Source organism: Scomber scombrus, chromosome 21, assembly GCF_963691925.1.
Source record: "Scomber scombrus chromosome 21, fScoSco1.1, whole genome shotgun sequence".
Lineage (NCBI taxonomy): Eukaryota > Metazoa > Chordata > Actinopteri > Scombriformes > Scombridae > Scomber > Scomber scombrus.
In genome coordinates, this window is record NC_084990.1 from 7015270 (window position 1) to 7037115 (window position 21846).

Genomic DNA, 21846 nt, shown 5'->3' on the forward strand with positions numbered 1-21846 from the left:
ATGACAAAGCACTATAGATTCAGTGCTAACATAGCGTTACGTGACAGATACCCCAACTTTCTGGTGATATGCTGCCCCCAGTTGGTTTGGAATGTGGAGTATGAAATCAACAGGTGGACAGTTCTTACATATAGCATCTTTAAGTTATTTTTCTCAGTGTTACATTAGCATAAAACCCTGACTCTAAACTATCTGCCCAGGGTACACAGTAATGATTTGGGTGTGAGACGGTTAACCATGAAAATATTTGTTTCATGTTTGTTTTGATCAAAAAGAACACGAGAGCAGACTAACAGTTCCAGAAGGGTTTCCCTGATCTCTAGCGGGAGGAGTTGGAACTGGAGCACGACCAGTGACGGCGGCGGCCAGGCGATCGGGACCTGCGACGCACCGGAGAGCGTCGCCGTGGAGATCGGGATCTAGGACAGTTCAGGGACTGTTTCCAGAAGTTACACGTGTTTTATGCTTGAATCAGTGAGTTATGTAGTGTAAACACAAGAAACCAATTCAGATCGTTCGTGTAGAAGTCCTGATATTCCGACTCACAGCGACGTGATCTGTGGTCAGTGGTAGTTAATTATTTACCTTGATGACATTTCTGGTCAGCCGGCCCAGGTAGACCTTGGTGGGTTTTGGGGTGGGACTCCTTCGTCGTCGGGCTCCGGTCATCCTTCTTTGCTGATTTTGATCTACAGTCTAGTCTAACATAATAAGTTTGTGCTTCCTTTTTATAATTATTAATAGTTCATTTTTCAAACTAAAGCATAGTTATCATGTTTGTACTTTGAGCGGGACCGTCGTCTGTTGTTGTGACGCTGCCAGCTGGGGCTCGGTGACGACGATGAGGAGGAAGAGGAAGATGAGCGGGAGCTGGACGAGCCCGAGTGGCTAGAGGCAGAGGAGCTGGAGCCGCTGGAGGAGCCGGAGCTGGAACCTGACTGCTGCTGGAGCTTGAGCTGGACCTAAAACACAACGGGTTTCAGGATGGGAGTAGCAGAAACTTGAAGTGTTAATCTTTTTCTGTATGAAGCAAATATTAAAGCCAATCAAACACAAGTCAGCACATAAAAGACAATATAAGCAGACCGATCAGCCATTGTTTAAATTTGACTCCATTTCCTTTTCATTGGTTGAACAATAAATCAATGTGGAAAGATGGGGCATGGAACACGCTTAATGGAACATGGCAGCATCCAGATGTATTTAGTAAGAACAGACTCTGACCTGCTGCTCCCGCTGGAAGCACTGCGTTGTGAGCGGTTCTTCTCCTCTTTTCTTGTTCCTGTTGAGAAGTGTGGTCTGTTTTTGGCTGACAGTTTCTTGGTTTGATGTTTGCTTCCCGAAACAACATGAACATAAAGGTTTTTTTTCCTAAGAGTAAAGTGAGTCATCATTGGTAGTAATCTGTTAACTTCAGCTAACTACACCTGAGTCTCTTATAGACAGGAGCTGACTAATAAAAGCCTGGCTGCCTCATTTATAAACTGGCTCATAAAACTGACAAATATTCTACTTTTTGAGGAGTAATCTTTGGCCTGCTGCTGAGGGCTTTGGGTAAATTTCCAGTTTCACAGACTGATATTTTACATTCAGTATTTATATTCAGTGTCATTTGTTCTGATTATAAACATGAAAGAATAGATACTGCTCACTAAATAATGATCACTCCACCACCTCTCCTGACATCTAGGTGTATGAGAGTGAGTCAGAGACAGGTGCAGGATGCAGGGACAGTGCAGAGAGATCCTTTGCTGTGGTGAGTGATGAAAGGGATTTGACAGTTTAGAATAATTTTCATTTCGGTTAAGGTGCCTTATATGACCAATAAAGTCAGAAGAGTATCACATATTGGAAAATTAGATTAACTTAATCTGGCCTAGGGCACCAAAATAGCTACAGCTGGCCCTGGCTGCAGAAGATGTGAACTGTGACTTGAAAATCACCAGAAATATGTTTACATTTGTGAATTGTACTTGACCCGATTTTGCAAACTGTTCATTCATTGGATGAGCCCTTTTCTCCCTTTCCCAGCAGGCCGTGCTCCATTCCACATTTTAAGAACAATCAAAGAAAATAATATATTGCAGTTATAATTTTTAAATATACAACCATGGAAGTTGTAGAATACTGAAATAGGAATTGATCTAATTTGCAAAATTGGAAGTGATAAGAAAGAACTGGACCACAAGAGTGAGCATGACTGAGAAAAGCACAGCAAGAATGCGTTATTTACATCATGGATTACAATTAACTAATATATAAGTTACGGTCTTCTTCTTGAGCTCGCTATTTGAAGAATCCTGGCTACGGCCTTGTCTGTGTTTGTTACTGGATGATCAAAGTTCCTCATTAAAATGACCTCAGTGAAGGCGTAACGGAGTGAGATCACAGACAAAAAAAAGTTTTGAACGTTTGAACCATGACCTTTATTGTCAAGCCGCAAGTTGAACCGCACATTTAGCTAGCTATACAAAATGAGATTTGTGTAAAACGTATACTATTGTGCGCATACACACACACACACACACACACACACTCAGACACGGACGACCGGTCACACTGGGTTTATCGGTCCACCACAGAGAGAAAACAGAACAGAACCTTTTTTTTTTTTTTTTTTTTTTTACAGAATCTGATAATGTAATAGTTAGTGTCATTTTTAGACTTACAGTTCAATAAACTGCTATTTAACTTCATATGACTCACCTGTATAGCTGCCTTTGTAATTTGTAATTACTGTAAGCCAAAACCCTGCTGTAACACTCACACACTCCTGCTATGTCATCTGATGATGAGGAAAGCTGCAAAACGACAGCATATATCCAGCACAGGGAAAGCCCCTTTAAGAAAACAGCTGTTACAATATTCCAACACCATCCCATCCATGCCTCTGAGAGTGTAAAATGACAAACAGCATAAATGTTCCCAGATTGCCCTTTACTGCAGGGCTATTGTATTATGTGATATTTCTGTCTTTTTGTCCAACCTCTTCTTGACTCTTTATTGCCATAATATCAGATTGACTGTGTGACTTCCAAATTAAAAAGGAGGGTTACAGTAGGAACAGTCTTAAAAAACAGGATTGATTGATATCTAAATTATGACCCTTCGCACCATTTAAAATCTCTATTTAATTTTTTTTTTTTTTAAACTGAGCCTATAGAACCCAAAAAGTGGACATGTAGGCCCTGCCAAATGGATTTCAGAACATACTGTGATTACCATGTTGTACTGTAGAATTATTTTAAGCAAACGTCTATGTTTAGTGATGAGAAAACAGATGGTAGAATCATTTATGTGTTCCCAGGAGTTGCTGATTTACCCCATGTCTCCATGCAAAAACTTCAATACATGACAGTCAGTCAAAATAAAAAGTTGTTTGAGAGGGGGAAGTGTTATTGTTAACAGTGCGAGACACAGTAGTGGATGGAAGTCAATTTTGTGAAAGCTCATTCTAAAAGCAAGGACATTTTAGACCTTTTGACAAAATGTAGTTTTGGCCTTCATCTGTTTATACTGTATTTCTGTTTTTTCTGGCATTTAACTGGCTAAATCTACCCATCCACCTTTAAATGTTTTGAATCCAAAAATGTAACTAGGATACTAATAAAAAAGAGGAAATGGATATTTATCAGAAAATCTAAATCGTAGTTATTCTCAACAAAGGACCTCTATTAACATTGAAAGTGGGTGTAGGAAGCTGCCTTGTGTAGTACAGTGGGAGAGTTTCTTCATTCTTCACCAGTAAACTGCCATTTAGCTTTGCAGCTATTTAAAGGTGCTATATGTAAGAACTTTAGTATAAAACATTCAAAATGTAACTAAATTATTGACAGTGTTAACAAGTAACAGTTTTGACAGTATGTCAGAGACATCTATGTATTGGGTTGCAGAGATATCGACTAAGTTAGCATCCTAACAAGCTAGCCCCAGCCGATCGTGTCTCATAATATCACCTTGTACCTCTAGGCCATAGTGAGCCCCAGCTTGCCCTGGGAAAATGTAATATTCTATAAACAAAGCTGCTCACATGGGGTCAAACCATATGATTTTACAATTCCTAACATTGCAGCACATATTGCACAGATGTATGTTGCAAACTTTCTTCTTGTTAACTGATGTTGCAATGTGTCCTCAGGTTAACCAATTTTGCTGACATTAGAGTCACTATAGCGCCCAGTTTGTTTTTAAATTAGCTAGCTAAAAGAGCACTGACAAAGCACTATAGATTTAGTGCTAACATAGCGTTACGTGACAGATACCCCAACTTTCTGGTGATATGCTGCCCCCAGTTGGTTTGGAATGTGGAGTATGAAATCAACAGGTGGACAGTTCTTACATATAGCATCTTTAAGTTATTTTTCTCAGTGTTACATTAGCATAAAACCCTGACTCTAAACAATCTGCCCAGGGTATACAGTAATGATTTGGGTGTGAGACGGTTAACCATGAAAATATTTGTTTCATGTTTGTTTTGATCAAAAAGAACACAGCAGACTAACAGTTACAGAAGGGTTTTTCTGATCTCTAGCAGGAGGAGTTGGAACTGGAGCGCGACCAGTGACGGCGGCGGCCATGCGATCGGGACCTGCGACGCACCGGAGAGCGTCGACGTAGAGATCGGGATCTAGGACAGCTCAGTGACTGTTTCCAGTAGTTACACGTGTTTTATGCTTGAATCAGTGAGTTATGTAGTGTAAGCACAAGAAACCAATTCAGATCGTTCGTGTAGAAGTCCTGATATTCCGACTCACAGCGACGTGATCTGTGGTCAGTGGTAGTTAATTATTTACCTTGATGACATTTCTGGTCAGCCGGCCCAGGTAGACCTTGGTGGGTTTTGGGGTGGGACTCCTTCGTCGTCGGGCTCCGGTCATCCTTCTTTGCTGATTTTGATCTACAGTTAATACAGTAACATAATAAGTTTGTGCTTCCTTGTTATAATTATTAATAGTTAATTTTTCAAACTAAAGCATAGTTATCATGTTTGTACTTTGAGCGGGACCGTCATCTGTTGTTGTGGCGCTGCCAGCTGGGGCTCGGTGACGACGATGAGGAGGAAGAGGAAGATGAGCGGGAGCTGGACGAGCCCGAGTGGCTAAAGGCAGAGGAGCTGGAGCCGCTGGAGGAGCCAGAGCTGGAACCTGAGCTGCTGCTGGAGCTTGAGCTGGACCTAAAACACAGCGGGTTTCAGGATGGGAGTAGCAGAAACTTGAAGTGTTAATCTTTTTCTGTATGAAGCAAATATTAAAGCCAAACAATCACAAGTCAGCACATAAAAGACAATATAAGCAGACCGATCATCCATTGTTTAAATTTGACTCCATTTCCTTTTCATTGGTTGAACAATAAATCAATGTGGAAAGATGGGCATGGAACACGCTTAATGGAACATGGCAGCATCCAGATGTATTTAGTAAGAACAGACTCTGACCTGCTGCTCCTGCTGGAAGCACTGCGTCGTGAGCGGTTCTTCTCCTCTTCTCTTGTTCCTGTTGAGAAGTGTGGTCTGTTTTTGGCTGACAGTTTCTTGGTTTGATGTTTGCTTCCCCACACAACATGAACATAAAGGTTTTTTTTCCTAAGAGTAAAGTGAGTCATCATTGGTAGTAATCTGTTAACTTCAGCTAACTACACCTGAGTCTCTTATAGACAGGAGCTGACTGATAAAAGCCTGGCTGCCTCATTTATAAACTGGCTCATAAAACTGACAAATATTCTACTTTTTGATGAGTAATCTTTGGCCTGCTGCTGAGGGCTTTGGGTAAATTTCCAGTTTCACAGACTGATATTTTACATTCAGTATTTATATTCAGTGTCATTTGTTCTGATTATAAACATGAAAGAATAGATACTGCTCACTAAATAATGATCACTCCACCACCTCTCCTGACATCTAGGTGTATGAGAGTGAGTCGGAGACAGGTGCAGGATGCAGGGACAGTGCAGAGAGATCCTTTGCTGTGGTGAGTGATGAAAGGGATTTGACAGTTTAGAATAATTTTCATTTCGGTTAAGGTGCCTTATATGACCAATAAAGTCAGAAGAGTATCACATATTGGAACATTAGATTAACTTAATCTGGCCTAGGGCACCAAAATAGCTACAGCCGGCCCTGGCTGCAGAAGATGTGAACTGCGACTTGAAAATCACCAGAAATATGTTTACATTTGTGAATTGTACTTGACCCGATTTTGCAAACTGTTCATTCATTGGATGAGCCCTTTTCTCCCTTTCCCAGCAGGCCGTGCTCCATTCCACATTTTAAGAACAAACAAAGAAAATAATATATTGCAGTTATAATTTTTAAATATACAACCATGGAAGTTGTAGAATACTGAAATAGGAATTGATATAATTTGTAAAATTGGAAGTGATAAGAAAGAACTGGACCACAAGAGTGAGCATGACTGAGAAAAGCACAGCAAAAATGCGTTATTTACATCATGGATTACAATTAACTGATATATAAGTTGCGGTCTTCTTTTTGAGCTCGCTACTAGATGATCAAAGTTCCTCATTAAAATGACCTCAGTGAAGGCGTAACGGAGTGAGATCACAGACAAAAAAAAGTTTTGAACGTTTGAACCATGACCTTTATTGTCAAGCCGCAAGTTGAACTGCACATTTAGCTAGCTATACAAAATGAGATTTGGTTAAACGTATACTATTGTGCACATACACACACACAGACATGGACGACCGGTCAAACTGGGTTTATCGGTCCACCACAGAGAGAAAACAGAACAGAACCTTTTTTTTTTTTTTTTTTTTTTACAGAATCTGATAATGTAATAGTTAGTGTCATTTTTAGACTTACAGTTCAATAAACTGCTATTTAACTTCATATGACTCACCTGTATAGCTGCCTTTGTAATTTGTAATTACTGTAAGCCAAAACCCTGCTGTAACACTCACACACTCCTGCTATGTCATCTGATGATGAGGAAAGCTGCAAAACGACAGCATATATCCAGCACAGGGAAAGCCCCTTTAAGAAAACAGCTGTTACAGTATTCCAACACCATCCCATCCATGCCTCTGAGAGTGTAAAATGACAAACAGCATAAATGTTCCCAGATTGCCCTTTACTGCAGGGCTATTGTATTATGTGATATTTCTGTCTTTTTGTCCAACCTCTTCTTGACTCTTTATTGCCATAATATCAGATTGACTGTGTGACTTCCAAATTAAAAAGGAGGGTTACAGTAGGAACGATCTTAAAAAACAGGATTGATTGATATCTAAATTATGACCCTTCGCACCATTTAAAATCTTTATTTAAATTTTTTTTTTAAACTGAGCCTAGAGAACCCAAAAAGTGGAGATGTAGGCCCTGCCAAATGGATTTCAGAACATACTGTGATTACCATGTTGAACTGTAGAATTATTTTAAGCAAACGTCTATGTTTAGTGATGAGAAAACAGATGGTAGAATCATTTATGTGTTCCCAGGAGTTGCTGATTTACCCCATGTCTCCATGCAAAAACTTCAATACATGACAGTCAGTCAAAATAAAAAGTTGTTTGAGAGGGGGAAGTGTTATTGTTAACAGTGCGAGACGCAGTAGTGGATGGAAGTCAATTTTGTGAAAGCTCATTTTAAAAGCAAGGACATTTTAGACCTTTTGACAAAATGTAGTTTTGGCCTTCATCTGTTTATACTGTATTTCTGTTTTTTCTGGCATTTAACTGGCTAAATCTACCCATCCACCTTTAAATGTTTTGAATCCAAAAATGTAACTAGGATACTAATAAAAAAGAGGAAATGGATATTTATCAGAAAATCTAAATCTTAGTTATTCTCAACAAAGGACCTCTATTAACATTGAAAGTGGGTGTAGGAAGCTGCCTTGTTTAGTACAGTGGGAGAGTTTCTTCATTCTTCACCAGTAAATTGCCATTTAGCGTTACAGCTATTTAAAGGCGCTATATGTAAGAACTTTAGTATAAAACATTCAAAATGTAACTAAATTATTGACAGTTTTAACAAGTAACAGTTTTGACAGTATGTCAGATACATCTTTGTATTGGGTTGCAGAGATATCGACTAAGTTAGCATCCTAACAAGCTAGCCCCAGCCGATCGTGTCTCATAATATCACCTTGTACCTCTAGGCCATAGTGAGTCCCAGCTTGCCCTGGGAAAATGTAATATTCTATAAACAAAGCTGCTCACATGGGGTCAAACCATATGATTTTACAATTCTTAACATTGCAGCACATATTGCACAGGTGTATGTTGCAAACTTTCTTCTTGTTAACTGATGTTGCAATGTGTCCTCAGGTTAACCAATGTTGCTGACATTAGAGTCACTGTAGCGCCCAGTCTGTTTTCAAATTAGCTAGCTAAAAGAGCACTGACAAAGCACTATAGATTTAGTGCTAACATAGCATAAAGTGACAGATACCCCAACTTTCTGGTGATATGCTGCCCCCAGTTGGTTTGGAATGTGGAGTATGAAATAAACAGGTGGACAGTTCTTACATATAGCACCTTTAAGTTCTTTTTCTCAGTGTTACATTAGCATAAAACCCTGACTCTAAACTATCTGCCCAGGGTACACAGTAATGATTTGGGTGTGAGACGGTTAACCATAAAAATATTTGTTTCATGTTTGTTTTGATCAAAAAGAACACAGCAGACTAACAGATCCTGAAGGGTTTTCCTGATCTCTAGCGGGAGGAGTTGGAACTGGAGCGCGACCGGTGACGGCGGCGGCCAGGCAATCGGGACCTGCGACGCACCGGAGAGCGTCGCCGTGGAGATCGGGATCTAGGACAGAGGAATAAAAAGTGAAAGAAAAAGACAAACAGTAAATACAGAGAGTTTATTACAGTACAGAGCAGCAAATGTATTTAGCATAGTCTACATTATTTGTTTCTTAAATGCGGCACAGCCTCATCCTCCTCTCCAGCACTGGCACTCATCACATACTGCTTTACCTTCTACTCATTCAAGGTGGGGTGCGTTGCCACATCGGAGGTGGAGGTGGCATCCTGCGAGGCGGAGACAGCCTGCGAGGGGGGGGACGAACTGTAGGGGCCAACACAGCTGTGACTGTGATCTCCTGACCATCAATCTGACCTGGAAAAACAAAACAAAACAAAACAACAGCAATCAAAAATAATCACGTTCATTTTGAGACATATTATAAGTGCCAGTCTCGTCTCCTCTACATTACCCTCACCTCCGTCCATGTGTTTAAGCGCCTTCTTGGCCTCCTCGGGGGTCTCAAATTCCACATAAGCGTAGCCCTTGGACAGGTGGGGGTGGACGCGGTTCATTGGCATGTCAATCATCTTGATCTTGCCATAGGTGGAGGAGATTTCCTGGATGTGTTCCTTGAAAAGGAAAAATGTGTCGACACATTTATACATATTCAGCTGAGAGATTTATCCAGAGTGTCATTTCTGTTTACTGTGAGTGGCAGATGAGGGAAGTTGCAGTTTCAACAGTTCCAACAAACAGGCCCAGTTCAACCACATGATTTTATAATTCATTTTACATTGCAGCATCTTGTACATATTGCACAGGTGTTGCAATGTGTCCTCATGTTAACTTATGTTCTCAATTTAGAGGAACAATGCTTAAGGTTTAAGAGGAAAAAAATGTACCTGTTTTAATGTAGTTGTAAAGAGATTCATAGCTCTACTGTATATTGGTAGAGTTAGGCATTATTTCCTAAGTTAAGAACGTTGATCAAATGTTCTTACTCCTTGTCTTAAAAGTAGAGTGCGTCACTGAGAATTTTGGGCGAGTTAGGGGTGATTTCCTACTCTGAGGGGCTTGTTAAAAAATGGCTCTCGAATAATTAGATTATAACAGGATGAAGGTATAAACATTATTGGGGTCGGGTCATCTATTTGGGTCTCAATTCTTTAGGCTTTTAATCAAGTTCATTGACAAACAAGAAGCCTGAAATCATCACTCAATAATCCCTGTAGTGTCATCTTTCACCTCTTTTACTGTGTCAATAATTGTTTTTCTATTGGCTCCTTTCAATACCATGAGCAAAAGGTTTTGAAGGCATAAAAGATGAACATTGTGTACTGTGACACTTGTTTGCTGTGATGAAGCTGTTTGATACTTTTCAGTATTTTAAATACACTTTAATTTGTTCTGGGGATTTTGATCTACAGTTAATAGCATAATAAGTTTGTGCTCCCTTGTTATAATTATTAATATTTTTTCCTGGATGGTGTGTGTGTGTGTGTGAGAGAGAGAGAGACAGATACAGGATTTACTTAATTTTTCAAACTAAAGCATAGTTATCAAGTTTGTACTTTGAGCGGGACCGTCGTCTGTTGTTGTGACGCTGCCGGCTGGGGCTGAGCGGGAGCTGGACGAGCCCGAGTGGCTAGAGGCAGAGGAGCTGGAGCCGCTGGAGGAGCCGGAGCTGGAACCTGAGCTGCTGCTGGAGCTTGAGCTGGACCTAAAACACAGCGGCTTTCAGGATGGGAGTAGCAGAAACTTGAATTGTTAATCTTTTTCTGTATAAAGCAAATATTAAAGCCAAACAAGCACAAGTCAGCACATAAAAAACAATATAAGCAGACCGATCGTCCATTGTTTAAATTTGACTCCATTTCCTTTTCATTGGTTGAACAATAAATCAATGTGGAAAGATGGGGCATGGAACACACTTAATGGAACATGGCAGCATCCAGATGTATTTAGTAAGAACAGACTCTGACCTGCTGCTCCCGCTGGAAGCACTGCGTCGTGAGCGGTTCTTCTCTCTTCCCCTGTCTTTGTCCGCCCCTTCTTTTGTGGTACCTGATTTCTCTTTACCTCGCTGTTTACTCTTGTCATCATCCTTCCTCTTTGTTGGTGAAGGCGCCCTTGGTCAGAATCCCACACAGAGATTACAATTATATAAAATGAAGAAAAATGGGTTTTTTTGGCATAAATATTATGGAATATTCCTTGAAAAAATATCACACAATAATAGATAATAAAACCAATTATTTAAAAAATCATCGTTTCAGCTCTTTATCACCCTATGTTAAGATATCATGTCATAATAACATTTAATTGCATTGGTGGTATCAGAGTAACAATACAATATTTCAATATCAATAATATATATTATTTAATACACTATGTATTGTAAAAAATTAAGTAAATTATTTTCCAGAATGGAAATGTTGGCTGCGTAATTAATTGTGCGTCATAGAATAAATCACACGTCATAGGATTAATTTGAAAATGAATTAAAGAAAATGATGAAGCAGCCCTGATACTAATACATTCACGTACTGCCAATTGATTCTAATATCCTATGAAAATAACCAAGGTATCAATAAACACTGATAGAGTAAGAAACTGGGTCAACTCGGAGCAAATAAACGTTAACTTAAAGACGCTTTAAAGCTAATTCAGTTAGCTTGACACACACTTACAGTATGCACGTTCGTTTAAAGAATAAAGTTACACTAAATAAAACGACATCCCTGCACTCAGAACATTTTACAATATCAACTTTTGACCTCCTTCTCATCAATCATGTATAACATTAAAATGTATCATATATTAAAGTGTACTTTTGGTATGTCAATAAATATTTTATAATAAGGATGTTTAATGACTTCAATAAGTTTCATTGACTTCTTTGATGAAAAAATGATGCAAATTCGGCATTTTAGCCTCTTCAAGATACAGGTAAGTTTTTCTGTTTAAAACTGCAGATCTATTAGTTATCACTTATTTTCTGAAATATTAAAAACACTGATCAACATTTGGGGAAATATGTATTCCAATTCTGTTCAACTCCACATAAAACTCAAACAAACTCTGTTGCAGGTGGATATTTGAGCTTTGGACGGAGTGTGCTTTACTAGTTGTTTCCCAGCAGTCTTTATACTATAAGGTAGGCAATACTGACTGTAACTTAATCCTACAGACATGACACTAACTTTCAGTAACAAAGTGAAGAACTGTATTTACCAAAATGTAGCTGATATTATATTTTCCTTGATTCCAAACTTGAAAATAAGTCATATTTTAGAAGAACTCACTACAGGTGACAGGTTTCATAAGATGAAAAATATACATCAGTATTTTCAGTGATGTGTGTCCCAAGCTGTGAATACAGCATATCATTACAGAAACAGCACCAAGACAACATTTTTCACATCTTTTTTAATTTGCTTACAATTTTTGCAAAGCCATTGGTAAATATGTATTGAAAAATAGAGAAAGTAAAACATTTGATCTAAGTTAGAAAAGTTTAACAGAAATTAGCGCCACCATTGTGCTCAGAAGGTCATGTTGCATCATCCTCATCTTGGTTATTGAAGGCTTTGTTCAAGCTTTGTACAAATTATTCCTTTCTGCGGAGCAAAACATTTTATTTCAGTTTGGTTAGTTCAAAGTCCCACATTATAGAAAACATTTTCCCACATATGCTGCATTCGATTGTTGACTTTTGACAGTACATCAAAAAAGTAGACATGAATATAGAAACACAAAATCATCAAGAACAGGATTTCCTTTTTAGGTTTCTTTTAGCTGTAAATTTTAGAGTGTGTTCTCCAGACTTACCTGTTTCAACTTCTCAAGTGTCTTTTTGAGCCACTTAGCAGTTGGATCCACACAGTATTGCTTATTCTGGTCCGTTGTAAAGCTGTAGGGTTGAAAAGACAGATTAGAGACCAAAATAACATTTATATTTCATACAAACAAGTTGTCTTAAGTCATGATAACAGCATTAACTGTTAAAGCATACTATAACATTTTAACATTTCTTACTTTATTACTGAGAGTTAGTTGACCCCACTTTCATGTCTGTACATTAAGTATAGTTCTAAAGCTAGGAGGTGATTAGCTTAGCTTAGCTTAGCTTAGCTTAGCATCAACACAGCTAACCCGACTAACTGAATTACTCCAAGTAGGACCTCAAACCAGACTAATTAATACATGGTATCTCATTTATTTAATCCACACACAAACAGAGATGTATAAATGACAATGTATATGGTTTTAGAGGTAGTTCCATAATGTAACAGGCTCTTGATGATCAACATGGTGATGACAAGACTCTAGAAAGTAAATTCATTCCCAGGTGTACATGAGAAATAGTGCCTCATAAAACCACAAACTGTCATTTTTACAATTCTTTTTATATACTGGTTTTATGCTAAGCTAAAATAAGCTAAGCCAATGCAATTAATGTAATCATAAGGTGTCAATCTTCTCATCTAAGCCTTGGCAAGAAAGCAAATTTATCAAAATGTTGCCGATTTCTTTGAGGCTATTGAGGTGTATTCACCTATGTGATTTCAGTATGTAAAAGTGGCTTGTGGAGCTTCTGCTCATATTGAGTGTTTCTCATTCATGAATTAACACATCATGAGATTCCTTGAGGTCTAACAAACACGTTAAATGCATTTTCTTTCTCATAAAACATTTCTGAAGTTAACTTTCTAAAAAAACATCTGTTTACTTGCAGGCATCTAATTCCTCACTGTCTTTACAGGTACATCTCTGCATATTTCAGTGCTTTTCCTCCATCTGTCAATCAGTAACATAACATCACACCAATGAGAGGATTGTACATTGTGTCAAATTAGGATCTACTCTTGACAACATTGCTCCATGACGTAGAGTAGAGCGAAATAAAGCTTATATGAAGACAATCATGTCCTCTTTGCTGGATAGGCTACTGAATCTCAATGACGTCATGTAAGTAACATAAGTTAAGAGGAGGTATAATTAAAGGGGAACTGCACAGTGGAAGAAAAGGTGCAATATAGTGTTGCACCACAGCTCATGGTTTGCAACATTGCCCTGTGGAACATGTGCAAGATGCCACATTATAGGGAATGTAAAATAATGTGGTTCAAAAGGGCTGATTTCAAACAGTTCTATCAAAGTAGACCAACCTAAGGCTACATTTAATCTTTTAACCCATGTAAGTAGCCTTGTTTACAGTCTATGAAGGCTACATAGCATGTATATACAGACAGATAACTCACTAAAATTTAAAACAACATAAGGTGCCTCGACAAAATGCCCCCCACAGCTTAACAGTTTCTACTTTGTGGCTTGGAGTGAAGCAACACACACAGACATCATACTCTCAACAAGGTGTCGTCATCTCACTGAAAGTAAGAGTAGGACACTTGATAAATGTTTAGTCCTGCTCTGAGGCAGGAATATTTTTAATCCTAAATTGACTGAGCAGTGTGATTCACAGGAGTGATTCTGAAAAGTTCTTCACATTAAATCTCATGTGTTTGCTCATGATTAACTTTGTTGGTGAAATTGATCAAAAACACCACAAATACAGTTAGAAAACAAGCTTATGTGTCAGTGAATACTTTCCCTTACATGTACGCATCTATTGGACACTGACGGAATGTGATTTGTTTCTGTATATGGCAGCTGATGATGCTGGTGTGGTTGATTCTAGCTTTGGAGCACTGCGTGCAGCACTGGGGTTGCAATGGGTCTTCGGGGGACTCAGTCATGGTAAGCTGAAAACGCCCTACAACACATCACATACAGAGAGAATAACATTAGACAAACACATTCTAATTGCTAGCTACTATGTCAAATGGTTTGTTTTATTCAGTGTAACTTTATTCTTTAAGTTTTCCTTCCAAAAGTACAGTTAGTTTTCTAGATAAATAAAAGACATTAATTCTGCTGTTGGAGTTCCGTAAACTGTAAAGAATAGACAATACAGAAATGTATAAGTATAGGTGTCTGTATTCTGTAATGGTCATCATTCAATTACAGAATACAGACCACAGTCTGTGGCTCAGGAGGTAGAGCGGTCGTCCACCAATTGGAAGATTGGCGGTACGATTCTCGGCTCCTGTCAATGTGTCCTTGGGCAAGACACTTAACACCCCAAATTTCTCCCGTTGCTGTGCCAACCGTGTGTGAATGTGTATGAATGGTTAGTTTCCTACTGATGAGCAGGTTGGCACCCTGCGTGGTAGGCCCTGCCATCAGTGTGTGAATGGGTCAATGAGACGTAGTGTAAAAGTGCTTTGAGTGGTCATAATGACTAGAAAAGCTCTATACTATATAAGTACAGTCAATTTTACCATTCATTATTCATACAGTGCCTTGGTAATAATATACAGTTACAGTCATGCCAATAACGTTATTTGAATTTTTATAAACATATGGTTTTACCTATTTACTGTATATCATAGCATCCAATTTCTTGCTATCCAATACAATGTGTGATTTACTTAACCCTTTAAACCAGGAATACAGTGATAACTGATAATAAAGTCTCATCAGATATTCATGTTAGACTTCAATCTGAGCCTTGAAACATACAGTTTACATGCATATTCTGTTATCCTTCAAAAGCTACTTTACTCACTAGTAGGCAAAGCCACACTCACCTTGTGCAGGGAGAAAAAGCAGCATGATAGAGCACATGCAAAGCAGTCCAAATCTAATGGAGAAAGCCATCCTGAGTCCAAGGTGATCAACGTGTCTTTGTACAGTAAAGATCTGGTAAAAGTCAACCACTCGCTGGTCTTATACGTTCTGGTCACAGAGCGGTAGATCTCTGACTTACAAGGTAAACACTTCTGGGTATAAATGCTGCAAATAGGAGGAAACACACACCCTCTCATTGCTCATGCAGAGAGGAAGCAACACCTCTGTGTTTGTTACTGGATGATCAAAGTTCCTCGTTAAAATGACCTCAGTGAAGGCGTAACGGAGTGAAATCACAAACAAAAAAAAGTTTTGAACGTTTGAACCATGACCTTTATTGTCAAGCCGCAAGTTGAACCACACATTTAGCTAGCTATACAAAATGAGATTTGTGTAAAACGTATACTATTGTGCGCAAAGACACACACACACACTCAGACATGGACGACCGGTCACACTGGGTTTATCGGTCCACCACAGAGAGAAAAACAAAAACACAATTATCATTTCCACATCACAAACGTCTGGATCAGAAGATCACAGTTTGATGCATAAAAAGCAGGAGAAAAAAACCTTTTTTACAGAATCTGATAATGTAATAGTTAAGTGTCATTTTTAGACTTACAGTTCAATAAACTGCTATTTAACTTCATATGACTCACCTTTATAGCTGCCTTTGTAATTACTGTAAGCCAAAACCCTGCTGTAACACTCACACACTCCTGCTATGTCATCTGATGATGAGGAAAGCTGCAAAATGACAGCATATATCAAGCACAGGGAAAGCACCTTTAAGACAACAGCTGTTACAGTATTCCAACACCATCCCATCCATGCCTCTGAGAGTTTAAAATGACAAACAGCATAAATGTTCCCAGACTGCCCTTTACTGCAGGGCTATTGTATTATGTGATATTTCTGTCTTTTTGTCCAACCTCTTCTTGACTCTTTATTGCCATAATATCAGATTGACTGTGTGACTTCCAAATTAAAAAGGAGGGTTACAGTAGGAACGGTCTTAAAAAACAGGATTGATTGATATCTAAATTATGACCCTTAGCACCATTTAAAATCTCTATTTACATTTTTTTTTTTTAAACTGAGCCTAGAGAACCCAAAAAGTGGACATGTAGGCCCTGCCAAATGGATTTCAGAACATACTGTGATTACCATGTTGAACTGTAGAATTATTTTAAGCAAACGTCTATGTTTAGTGATGAGAAAACAGATGGTAGAATAATTCATGTGTTCCCAGGAATTGCTGATTTACCCCATGTCTCCATGCAAAAACTTCAATACATGACAGTCAGTCAAAATAAAAAGTTGTTTGAGAGGGGGAAGTGTTATTGTTAACAGTGCGAGAAGCAGTAGTGGATGGAAGTCAATTTTTTTGAAAGCTCATTCTAAAAGAAAAGACATTTTAGACCTTTTGACAAAATGTAGTTTTGGCCTTCATCTGTTTATACTGTATTTCTGTTTTTTCTGGCATTTAACTGGCTAAATCTACCCATCCACCTTTAAATGTTTTGAATCCAAAAATGTAACTAGGATACTAATAAAAAAGAGGAAATGGATATTTATCAGAAAATCTAAATCTTAGTTATTCTCAACAAAGGACCTCTATTAACATTGAAAGTGGGTGTAAGAAGCTGCCTTGTTTAGTACAGTGGGAGAGTTTCTTCATTCTTCACCAGTAAACTGCCATTTAGCTTTACAACTATTTAAAGACGCTATATGTAAGAACTTTAGTATAAAACATTCACAATTTAACCAAAACATTTGACATTGTTAACAAGTAACAGTTTTGACAGTATGTCAGAGACATCTATGTATTGGGTTGCAGAGATATCGACTAAGTTAGCATCCTAACAAGCTAGCCCCAGCCGATCGTGTCTGATATATCACCTTGTAACTCTAGGCCATAGTGAGCCCCAGCTTGCCCTGGGAAAATGTAATATTCTATAAACAAAGCTGCTCACATGGGGTCAAACCATATGATTTTACAATTCCTAACATTGCAGCACATATTGCACAGGTGTATGTTGCAAACTTTCTTCTTGTTAACTGATGTTGCAATGTGTCCTCAGGTTAACCGATGTTGCTGACATTAGAGTCACTGTAGCGGCCAGTTTGCCCTCAGCGCAACATGAAAGGGCAGCGATACTTCCTCTTTGGAAGCAAATGTTAGCTCAAATTTAGCACTGAATTGATATTGCTTTCATATTTTAAATCCCCCTTTTTTAAATTTTTTTTATTAGCTAGCTAAAAGAGCACTGACAAAGCACTATAGATTCAGTGCTAACATAGCGTAACGTGACAGATACCCCAACTTTCTGGTGATATGCTGCCCCTAGTTGGTTTGGAATGTGGAGTATGAAATCAACAGGTGGACAGTTCTTACATATAGCACCTTTAAGTTATTTTTCTCAATGTTACATTAGCATAAAACCCTGACTCTAAACTATCTGCCCAGGGTACACAGTAATGATTTGGGTGTGAGACGGTTAATCATAAAAATATTTGTTTCATGTATGTTTTGATCAAAAAGAACACAGCAGACTAACAGATCCAGAGGGGTTTTCCTGATCTCTAGCGTGAGGAGTTGGAACTGGAGCGCGACCGGTGACGGCGGCGGCCAGGCGATCGGGACCTGCGACGCACCGGAGAGCGTCGCCGTGGAGATCGGGATCTAGGACAGAGGAATAAAAAGTGAAAGAAAAAGACAAACAGTAAATACAGAGACTTTATTACAGTACAGAGCAGCAAATGTACTTGGCATAGTCTACATTATTTGTTTCTTAAATGCGGCGCCGCCTCATCCTCCTCTCCAGCACTGCCACTCATCACATACTGCTTTACCTTCTCCTCATTCGAGGTGGGGTGCGTCGCCACATCGGAGGTGGAGGTGGCATCCTGCGAGGCGGAGACAGCCTGCGAGGGGGAGGACGCACTGTAGGGGCCAACACAGCTGTGACTGTGATCTCCTGACCATCAATCTGACCTGGAAAAACAAAACAAAACAAAAGCAATCAAAAATAATCACGTTCATTTTGAGACATTAGTATAAGTGCCAGTCTCGTCTCCTCTACACTACACTCACCTCCGTCCATGTGTTTAAGCGCCTTCTCGGCCTCCTCGGGGGTCTCGAATTCCACATAAGCGTAGCCCTTGGACAGGTGGGGGTGGACGCGGTTCATTGGCATGTCAATCATCTTGATCTTGCCATAGGTGGAGAAGATTTCCTGGATGTGTTCCTTGAAAAAGCACAACAAGTCATTGCTTTGAAACCTTCTACACAAACACAATGTCGACACATTTATACATATTCATCTGAGAGATTTATCCAGAGTGTCATTTCTGTTTACTGTGAGTGGCAGATGAGGGAAGTTGCAGTTTCAACAGTTCCAACAAACAGGCTCAGTTCAACCACATGATTTTACAATTCATTTTACATTGCAGTATATTGTACATATTGCACAGATGTTGCAATGTGTCCTCATGTTAACTTATGTTCCCAATTTAGAGGAACAATGCTTAAGGTTTAAGAGGAAAACAATGTACCTGTTTTAATGTAGTTGTAAAGAGATTCATAGTTCTACTATATATTGGTAGAGTTAGGCATTATTTCCTAAGTTAAGAACGTTGATCAAATGTTCTTACTCCTTGTCTTAAAAGTAAGGTTTTTTTTTATTAGCAATATGTTATAATTTGTGATAATTGGATACTTTATTTAATTTATATTTATATATTAGAATTGTTTTCTACTCTTTACAATTTACTTTTTAATATTTGTGATTGTATCTAACTTTTGTATTTATGGTTGTTATTTCCATAAATACAAAAATTATCCATCTATAAAATATAGTTAAAATCTCGCCTCGTCTCGATCTCGTGAACCCAATATCTCGTCTCGTCTCGTGAGCTGAGTGTATCGTCACACACATAGTGGTCAGTGGTAGTTAATTATTTACCTTGATGACATTTCTGGTCAGCCGGCCCAGGTAGACCTTGGTGGGTTTTGGGGTGGGACTCCTTCGTCGTCGGTCCCGGTCATCCTTCTTTGCTGATTTTGATCTACAGTTAATATCATAATAAGTTTGTGCTCCCTTGTTATAATTATTAATAGTTTTTCCTGGATGGGGTGCGTGTGTGTGTGAGTGTGTCTGATAGAGAGAGACAGATACAAGATTTGCTTAATTTTTCAAACTAAAGCATAGTAATCATGTTTGTACTTTGAGCGGGACCGTCGTCTGTTGTTATGACGCTGCCGGCTGGGGCTCGGTGACGACGATGAGGAGGAAGAGGAAGATGAGCGGGAGCTGGACGAGCCCGAGTGGCTAGAGGCAGAGGAGCTGGAGCCGCTGGAGGAGCCGGAGCTGGAACCTGAGCTGCTGCTGGAGCTTGAGCTGGACCTAAAACACAGCGGGTTTCAGGATGGGAGTAGCAGAAATATGAAGTGTTAATCTTTTTCTGTACAAAGCAAATATTAAAGCCAAACAATCACAAGTCAGCACATAAAAGACAATATAAGCAGACCGATCATCCTTTGTTTAAATTTGACTCCATTTCCTTTTCATTGGTTGAACAATAAATCAATGTGGAAAGATGGGGCATGGAACACGCTTAATGGAACATGGCAGCATCCAGATGTATTTAGTAAGAACAGACTCTGACCTGCTGCTCCCGCTGGAAGCACTGCGTCGTGAGCGGTTCTTCTCTCTTCCCCTGTCTTTGTCCGCCCCTTCTTTTGTGGTACCTGATTTCTCTTTACCTCGCTGTTTACTCTTGTCATCATCCTTCCTCTTTGTTGGTGAAGGCGCCCTGGTGGGAGAGGATGAAAACAGTTACACTTCAAAAGACTAGATATTACTTAGACGAGGTGAAGTCTGACACTTAAACAACATGCATAATTATTGTGCCGTAATTGTTTTGATTTATGTAGGTCAGCTTTTCCCAAAATGCCAAGATGACATCCTTAAATCGCTTGCTGTGTTTAACCTATGGTCAGAATCCCACACAGATTACAATTATATAAAATGAAGAAAAGTGGTTTTGTTTGGCATAAATATTATGGAATATTCCTTGAAAAAATATCACAAAATAATATAACATAAAACCAATTATTTAAAAAAATCATCGTTTCAGCTCTTTATCTCCCTATGTTAAGATATCATGTCATAATAACATTTAATTGCATTGGTGGTATCAGAGTAACAATACAATATTTCAATATCAATAATATATATTATTTAATACACTATGTATTGTACAAATTAATTACATTATTTTCCAGAATGGACATGTTGGCTGCGTAATTACTTGCGCGTCATAGAATAAATCACACGTCATAGGATTAATTGGAAAATTAATTAAAGAAAATTATGAAGCAGCCCTGATACTAATACATTCACGTACTGCCAATTGATTCTAATATCCACTGAAAATAACCAAGGTATCAATTAACACTGATAGAGTAAGAAACTGGGTCAACTCGGAGCAAATAAACGTTAACTTAAAGCAGTGGCGGCCGGTCAATGCGGGGCGCTGGGGCGCCGCCCCCATCAAATATCTGGCCAAAATCTACTTAAACATATTAAACATAAATGAATTAGAAAATGCTAAATAATTATGAAATAAATAGTATTTGTTTGCAAGATGGTCCTGTTAGCCTCTAAGCACCTGTCATCATTCATTATAAATCGATTCCAAATGGTATTTTATTAATTTCTATATGTACTTCCTGTACGTGGGGCGCCGGACTAATGGAAGTCAATGCAAGCCCTCAAACTTTTGACAAGCATGTGACCTGAATCTGCTCTCTCATTGGCCTGCGTCACGTTTCCCACGGGGCGCAGCTCAGTGCGCCCCGGACACGCCCACTTTTATTGGCAGCGAATTGTTGTTGTTTCATGTTTTTTAATCTACTGTGATTGGACAGTTCCGGCTGTCATTCACGCCCTCCCGTCAGCTGCTGTCACCCAAACTCCTGCTGACGGTAGGTTCAGGAGATGACGTTAAAGTGGAGCCGCGGAAATTAAAGAAGATTATTTTGTAATTTCTCTACAAAAAAATAATTTCACAAGACTTTAACTAGAAGAGAGAAAGAGGATAAAGCAGCAGCAGGTGATGGAGGAGCTGAGAGTTTCTCCTGCTGCTGTTATGATAAACGGAGCTGGCTAGCTGGATGCAGTGTGAGTTATTCATTTTATTGCTTTATCTGTTTGCTGTTTCAAAGTGTCAGCACCGAAGCGTTGTGGACAACGACAGGGGAACGAGACCTAAAACATCTCTCTGAAAAAAATCAAACAGAAAGCTGCAGCCATCGAGACAATAGCATGGAGCTAAGTTGTTTTTAGCAGACTTAGCATTGCTGAGCTCTTTCTGCAGCTGTTTCACCACATCTGGCCACATGTGGACCTCCGCCATGCCAAGCTCCAG

The 21846-nt window shown here is 39.0% G+C and overlaps 1 protein-coding gene and 1 pseudogene across 2 annotated transcripts in view; both read right to left on the bottom strand.

The window, feature by feature from the left end:
- LOC134003782 (RNA-binding protein with serine-rich domain 1-like) overlaps positions 1-21846 on the bottom strand; it is a 31547-nt gene that overhangs the window by 8783 nt on the left and 918 nt on the right. Inside the window, exons 2-10 of one of the 2 annotated variants that reach the window (XM_062443116.1) lie at positions 20083-20229; positions 19641-19820; positions 19380-19482; positions 18509-18662; positions 18268-18409; positions 15369-18097; positions 14335-14491; positions 12547-12628; positions 12126-12335 (exon numbers count right to left, since the gene is read on the bottom strand). In XM_062443116.1, the coding sequence (XP_062299100.1) occupies positions 17998-18097; positions 18268-18409; positions 18509-18662; positions 19380-19482; positions 19641-19820; positions 20083-20229 (826 nt within the window). In that variant the 3' untranslated portion in view covers positions 12126-12335; positions 12547-12628; positions 14335-14491; positions 15369-17997. Of the gene's footprint in view, positions 1-12125; positions 12336-12546; positions 12629-14334; positions 14492-15368; positions 18098-18267; positions 18410-18508; positions 18663-19379; positions 19483-19640; positions 19821-20082; positions 20230-21846 lie in introns of those variants that run through there. The other variant, XM_062443117.1, reaches the window with a different exon arrangement.
- On the bottom strand, positions 7393-15438 carry LOC134003828 (RNA-binding protein with serine-rich domain 1-like; annotated as a pseudogene).